Genomic DNA, 7,564 nt, shown 5'->3' on the forward strand with positions numbered 1-7,564 from the left:
GGCCGGAAGTGTTAACCTTGCACTCCACCGGCCTCGGAGGGGAGAAGAGCCCCCTTCCCTGGTGCCCCTGACTGCAGAGCCGCCCCGCAGCACCCCTAGAAGGGCCGCACGCATGAACTAGCCCCCACGTTGGGTCTGCTCTGCACCGGCCTGTGCTGGAGCTTGAGGTGGGGGAGCTGGGGAGACGCTCACATGTGCCCCCCACAGGCGCCAGTACAAGCCCCTCTCCCAGAGGTGGAGACGCAGCTGCTCCGACGGGGGGTGTCCACCCAGGGCCCCCCCGCTGGTGAGTGGCGGGTGGACGTTGACACCTGGCCGCCCGACCCCAAGCTCCGATCACTGGTGCTCAATCCATCCCTTCCGGCCCCTTCCTCCCCCCAGACTCTGCTCTAGGAAATCAGCCAGCCCGCAACCCGAGGGCCCCGTCCGCCTGCCCGCTCCTCTGACAGCCGCCCCCTCATCCATCCTTGTCTTCCTTTTGTCCTCTGCCCCGCTCAGCTGCCGGCCCTGCCACTTTGGGCAGAGCCCCTGCTGAGAGAGAAACTTCTAAGGGGTCTGTGCAGAGGGCGGCCCTGCATCCCGGGTGCCCTGCACGCCCCGGGCAGCCCCGCCTCTCAGCAAGGGGCGCCTTCAGGTCTGAAAGGGTCCAGTGTCCCCGGCCAGGTGGGCTGGGCGTGCTCCTGGCCTTCGCTGGGCCCCACAGGAAATGGAGGCGTGGGGGACCACCCCCAAGCAGCTGCTTAAAGGGGCAGCAGCCTGGGGCTGCGGGAGGCCCCTTTGCAGCATGGCGCCCCGGCTGCTCCCGCTGCTGCTGCTGCTGCTGCTGGCCGGCCCCCCCGCCGTGCGGCCCGCGCCCCCGACCTGCTACTCCAGGATGCTGAGCCTCAGCCGGGAGATCACCGGAGACTTCCAGAGCCTGCAGGCCATGGAGCCCTTGGTGAGTCCCCTCCGGCCTGCTGGGGACCAGGAGGTTCAACGCAGACCTGGTTCCCGAAAACGTGCCTTCGCACCGGGAAATAAAAAAAATGCTGTTTTTCTTTTCTGGTCAAGGCCCATCTCGTGGGTGTTCATGTTTTAGCCTCATCCCACGACATGCGGCACCAATGTTTGCACTGTCTTTTAAGGCAAAGAAAAATAATCAAAGGCTTCACGATTTTTGTTTGTAACTAGCTAGCAAATATCAGAGGATCTGTTGTAAAATGTGGAAAAAAAAAAAGAAGAAAAAAGAAGCTCCCCATAGTTAGAACTCCAGAGTTAAAGAGGTCTGAAAAATTAAGCTTGTTAATTCTCTTCGCCAGCCAGGTGGTTAAGAGCGCGTGTTCTAAGTAGGGGTTCCCAGAAGGGGGGTCCCCTCCCAGCCACCTGCCTTGGCAGATTGCTCAGCCCCTGAACCTCTGCGTCCTGGTCTGTGAAGGGCGCGAGCATCCACCCTCCGGCTTTGGCAGCGGCCGGGGGCCCGGGGTGAGCTTGGACGCAGCACTCAGATCACCGCCTGCACCGGGGGCTCCCGTCGGGGCAGCCGCTGGTCTCGCCACTCCTGGGAGGAGAACCCAGCGGCCCAGGGAGCCGAGGGCCCCAGGGGACGCCCAGAACTAGATCCGAGCCTCCTGGCTGGCTGCTTACGCAGTGTAGAAACAAAACGAATTACACTCCATTAAAAGCCTTGGTAAAATGCAGACGCATCCCTTTGCCCCTTGTAAACGTCAAACGAAAAGTAATGTTTCTCAGATGTGGGGTTTACGGTACCCTAACACCTTCTTTGTGTTCTCTTTCTAAAAGGTAAATAACGTTTACTTTTTTCCTACTTATAAAAGTCATATACTCTGTAGAACGGTTGGAAAACGCACAAAGGACAAAGAACATAAATACTACTTGCAATTCTGCCCCCTAGAGGTAACTACTGCCATAGCATTCTGGAGGATAATATTTCAGCTGTCCACCTATGCGTGGGTATCTGTGTGTGTGCGTATGTGCGTGTGTGTATGTGTATGTGTGTGTGCACATGTGTGCACCCGCATGTGTGAACAGATGGGGTTACACAGCCCAGCAGTTTTGTGATTTACTTTTCAATAACACCATTAAATTAATAGTCTTTTGTAACGACATTCTGTTGTATGGCTACACCACAATTTGTCTACAGCTTCCTTAGTATTAGATAGGTAGAGCAAATGTCGTTTAAAAGAATCTGATTTTAAAATGTAAAAAGAACACTAATAATGCACAGGCTCAGGACTGCAGGGCTGGGAGGAAGTGGAGAGATTCTGCATTCTAACTCTAATTCTCAGCTGGGAAACTAAGTCACGTAGAAGAAGGACACCTACCCAAGGTCACTGGGGGAATTTCTGGTAGAAAAGGACCAGGATCTGGGTCTCTGGCCTTCAGTCCTGCACAAAAAGTAAAATACAGTAACATCAAAGTATACATATTTATGCACTTTCTTCTTATTATAGTATATGTTATGTATATTATTATACGGATTAGTTACAAAACTGACATATACATATATATACATTTGTAAGTGTGTGTGTGTGTGTGTGTGTGTGTGTGTATAAAGATAAGACAGTTCCCTGACTCATAGTAAATGATACAGAGCTTGCACTCGACAAGTCGGTTTCTATTTCTGGAAGAATGCGGCACGGAGCCCTGCTGGAGGGCTGGCGGAGGGCCCTCCGCGACCAGGCTGAGGGTGCGTCCCTGTGGGCGCCTCAGTAACTCGCGCCCCCTTCCGCAGGAGCCGTGCGTGAGATACCTACCCAGGCTGTACCTGGACATACACGTAAGAGGGGCCCTGCTGCCTGGGGGCGGCGGCGGGGGCGGGGAGGGCCCCGAGCAGAAGGATGCGGGTCCCCCCAGCTCCCGTCCCTCTGGCTGATGACTCCTCCCTCCCCGTCCTCCTCCAGAATTACTGCGTGCTGGCCAAGCTGCGGGACTTCGTGGCGTCGCCCCAGTGTTGGAGAGTGGCCCCGGTGGACACCTTGAAGGACAAAGTGCGGAAACTGTACACCATCATGAACTCTTTCTGCAGGAGGGTGAGTGATGCCGTCGAAAGCTCTTTCTCATGTGTCCTCGGCCGAGGCTTTTAGAAGAGGAGGGTTCGGGAGGAGAGGGGGGCACCGAGGAGGAAGAGAAGCCTTTCCTTACCCACTGTCACCCTTAGTACATGATGGGGACTCAGGATAAGGCTCCTCACCTCCACTAGCTCCACGACGCCCAGGACCACGCGCTGCTGATACAAGACAGACCCCGGCAGGAGCCAGGCGGGCAGGGGCGTGGGGAGAGGGCTTCCCAGGGCCAGAGGGACTCTGCGGAGCAGGGGGTCTCAGCAGGCTCTAGGGTAGGAAGGTTCTGGTAGAAGAGGGGGTGGAGACGGGAAAAGCAAGTCATCGGCGCTGGGCGAGACATGGACAGAAGCCACGCACCCCCAGGAGTGTGGGCTTTGGCCTCGGACATGCCTGAGCCTCTGCCTCCACCTTCCTGCTTCCCAAGTGGCCGCGTCCCCTCTCCTCTCTGAGCCAGCTTCCTCATTTGTGACCTGGGGACAGGATAGGGCCTGGCTCAGGCCCTCACTGGGAACATCACAGCAATGACGCCCTTGGCCCTGAGAAGCCCAGCGGGGCGACTCACTGGAATTCCATGCCGGCCAGGCACACGTCCTCAGGAAACTGCAATCCTTAGCTAGTGCGCTGTAATTCACTTACGCACACATCAGAGATTCGCCATGTGCTTCCTCCCCCGACCCATGTCCCTCCTCACGCCCCCTCCCCCTGGCCTGCGGTGGTGGGGGGGGGGGGACCTGGAAGGCGACATGATTGCAGCAGGGTCTGAGCACTGGCGTTCCTGACGCTAACATGGTTGGAGGTGAGATCTGGTGTGGTTTTCCGTGGCATCCCCAATGCCTGGCCCAGGGCTGCTGCTCAGTCATTGAGATTCATTCATTCATTCATTCATTCATTCACGCCCTCGCCCATCTGCCCACCTGGTCAACCAACGTGGGCGTGAACTCGATAAATAATAAAGAACAGAGGAGAGTCATTGGGAACGTGAAGACGTGACCGGCTCTTTTGGGGAAAGTCAGGGGTGGAGAGGTCGCGCCTGAAGAGGACAGTTGGTCAGCCTTCGAGGATGACCAGGAGCCCCGCGGCCACACGCAGGCCCCGCCGCCCCCTTCGGGGACACTCCCGCTCATTGCTTGTCTTTTTCAGGACCTGGTGTTCCTGTCGGATGACTGCAGTGCCTTGGAGTACCCAGTCCCCGCGGTCACGGTCCTGCCGGGTCGTCAAGGCTGAGGCTGCGGAGAACCCAAGGGGGCCGAATTGTGCCAGCTGCCCAGACACGATGGGCTAAAGCCACGGTCCCCTGAGGTCTCCCTGGTGCCGTAGCGTCTGAAACTGTCACGTCACTCCGCCTTTCGGAAAGCTGGGCTTGCGCTCCGGCCCCGGGTCGCTCCCCTTGGCTTGTCCTGCCGGGACCGTTAGATACACGAGTATGTTTTTCTGTGATCACCGAGAAGGACAGGGCAAACGAGCTTCTCTGATAGGGACAACTAGCTTGAGCACAAGCAAGATAGTGCCGCTTTGACGGAGAAGTGCTATCGCTTGCCTTTTCTCGGAGAGGACCTGCTTACACTTAGCCGAACCCCTATTTTATACTCTCTCCTATCGCGAACTTGCCTTAGAGTTGCCTTTCGTGTTTAAGGAAATTTTACTCCTTATAAGATGCATCTGCAAGGTTTGTAACGACAGGAAACACCCTTTCACTGAAAGGTGATGAAAATCAAATAAAGGCGGTTTTTAGAAATGAGGCGGCTGCCATTGCTTATTTCACGCTCCGTCTGAAATGCGCTGCTCTGGGCAAAACGCCTTTTCCTCACTTTTTCCATCGCGCTCCGGTCTCTGGGTCTGCTTCAGTCCACCTGCGTGAACGTCCGTCCCTAAGCATTGGGAGAGGCTTCAATGTAGGTCTGGGGACAGACCGTACTTGCATCAAGCCCACGGGCGGTGCGGTAGCCGGCACTGATCACCAAGGTCAGTTCGCTGGGTCCTCACAGCGCACGTAGACACAGGCATCCAGGAGGAGGCCGAGGCTGGAAGGTGGGCTGAGGTCCAGGGCGCCAAAGCCCACACCCGTCCTGGGGCCCCATGCTGGTTCTCTGCGGGCGAAGCAGGCTCGTTTGATGAATTCGCGAAGCCTGCAGCAACATCTCAGCTGGGTAACTGGACTGTGGGAATGTCAAAATGTCAAATGCCGATTTTTTTTTTTTTTTAATTCGCAAGATACATTAGCGGTCTTTGTATCTTTTGTATCTTTGTATCTTTTACTCCCGTCCGTACCGTACGTATGGGCCATGCTTATCCTCCTTGATCCGAGATGGCTCTGGCTTCTCAGAGGATTTGCGAGAACGCGTCGTTAGGTTTTTATTCTCTGTTTAGAAGCACAAGACCACAACGCCGTGGAAGTGGTGTCTCAGGACTACGATGAACAAGGCCTGACGAACAGCATTCACTGTTGACCGCCCGCAACCAACTGCCACACAACAGCACAACGATCTGTTTGAAACATGCACTGAATCATATCCTTCGCCCGCTGAAAAATTTCCCATTGCTTCCACTTTGGATGAAGTGCGGACTGCTCACCTCGGTCTGCCTATCTACGACTCCCGCCCCCGTCAGTCTCCGTAAAGCACCCATGACACACAGAACTCGGTCGCCTGTCCCTGCGTGTGTTTACTTGCTTATGGTGTGTCTCCCCCACGAGACTCTAAGCCCCTGGAAGGCAGGGACCGTGCCTTCTTGCTTCACCCCTTTGCCCCTCCCCCCACACCTGGCCCCATCCTGACACTTAGCAGATGCTCGATAGCTATACTTCTGACGGTTATGGATACTGGATTTTGCTTCCTGGGAAGACCGAGAAAAGCCGACAGTGACGATCTTGCCATCTCAGGCGGTCCAGGCCCATTCTTTCCTCAGACAGTGCACACAAGTTGCCCACGCTCACATGCCCACAGCCTCCAAGGGGGCCCGCTCGCTAGGTCTCCAGGGACTGCCGAGTCTTGCTGTTCATGTCACCTTGGGCAGCTCGGGAACTCACGCTCCCAGGTACGCGTGCATTCTCTTGGCTCTGACCGGGCAACGTGACTCCGGGCCGCGGCCAGCAGCAGTGACCTGAACGAAACCCTCGGCTTTCTTCCCAGGCACGTCTAAAAGCTCACTCATCAGGTTGGCTGCCTTGGAGCCCACCAAATGCTGAAATCAGCACTGTGCCTCTACACCCAGGGGCGATTTAAACCAGCTGAGGACTGTCAGGCGAGAACCCTCGCAGTTTAAACCTGGCTGGTTTGCAAAAGCGCTAATAATGTGAGACCGCCTTGTGTATTTGCAGAATGTTCAGGTCCATAGATAATCAGATCAGGCATGCACAGGATAGGGCAAGGGACTGCCCTGAAATCGATTAAATGTTGGAGGAGAAGAAGGGGGAAAAAAATAGAGCACAATTATGTAGAAAATGGCCGAGTCAGCAGTCAGAACTTAGGTTTGTATTCCTTCACGCCAAAGGTGTCCTGGGAATTATTTGGACACTGGATACACATTTCTAAAACCTTTGCAATCAAGTTCCTAAAATGCAGCCAGGCTGATTTTTCAAGAATTTTCTGGCAGCCACGCAAAGACGAGAAAACGCGCTCCGAGTTGTTGCTCTTTAATTTACTTCCTTGTCTATAGCCATGACGCCCTGAACAAGCCCCATGTCCGATCCCAGAAGCTAAGCAGGGTCGGGCCTGGTGAGTACTTGGATGGGAGACCACCTAGGAAGACCAGGTGCTGTAGACATAAAAAAATAAAAAATGAGGGATTGTAAGCTGACAAGGCCCTTGCAACCTGTGAGGTCAACCAAAGGTTCCTTCCTCTAAAATTAATAATAACAATAATAATGATAATTTACTTCCTCTTGGTCCCTGGGCTTCTGCATCAATTTAAGATGTCACGCTCGGGAGATGTGCCTTACTCAGAAGAAGGGTTTGGTAACCCCCCCCCGTTACAGCAGGGGGCGCCCTTCCCCTGCCTACAGCTCTGCAGATGGCCAGCCCACGTTTAGAAAGCATTTGGCTCTGAGGGGAAGTTGCGCTTGACTTTGCATGTCAATGCTCCAAAACACTCTCAATTTATCAGTGATAAAAATGAGTGTGTGGAGAACCTTGCAATTTACAAAATCTTTTCGTGTCTATTTTTCCCTTTGTTAATGCTGGGTCTTATGCTGGCGCTGGAGAGGGGCGGATTAGAACGGTTCATCTCCACTTACAGATTTAAGAGTGAAGCTTCAATTAGATACCCTTTCACACCTACAGATACGCCTAAAATTTACAAATCGGACGATATCGAGCTTTAGTGAGACATGTGGCGGCTGATGTACTATAGGGGTAAGGATATTTGGGAAAAGATTTGGCGTTGCCTAGTGAATTTGAAGCCATATACACCTAAGACCAGCAGGTTGATCCCCTAGAGAAATGCTTGCACGTGTACCCTAGCAAATAGGTCTAAAGGTGTTCGGAACAGGATGTCTACAATTGCAA

At 54.3% G+C, this 7,564-nt stretch overlaps 1 protein-coding gene and 1 pseudogene across 1 annotated transcript; both read left to right on the forward strand.

The window, feature by feature from the left end:
• Positions 1 to 521: 521 nt before the first annotated feature.
• On the forward strand, positions 522 to 4,800 carry CYTL1 (cytokine like 1). Its single transcript, XM_016161215.2, has 4 exons — positions 522 to 937; positions 2,732 to 2,776; positions 2,901 to 3,029; positions 4,203 to 4,800. The coding sequence occupies exons 1-4, from the start codon at positions 707 to 709 to the stop codon at positions 4,284 to 4,286; spliced, it is 489 nt and encodes a 162-aa protein (XP_016016701.2). The 5' UTR covers positions 522 to 706; the 3' UTR covers positions 4,287 to 4,800.
• Positions 4,801 to 6,708: 1,908 nt separating this feature from the next.
• Positions 6,709 to 6,824, forward strand: LOC118608721 (annotated as a pseudogene).
• Positions 6,825 to 7,564: the final 740 nt, after the last annotated feature.

This window comes from Rousettus aegyptiacus, unplaced genomic scaffold (genome assembly GCF_014176215.1).
Source record: "Rousettus aegyptiacus isolate mRouAeg1 unplaced genomic scaffold, mRouAeg1.p scaffold_m13_p_10, whole genome shotgun sequence".
Lineage (NCBI taxonomy): Eukaryota > Metazoa > Chordata > Mammalia > Chiroptera > Pteropodidae > Rousettus > Rousettus aegyptiacus.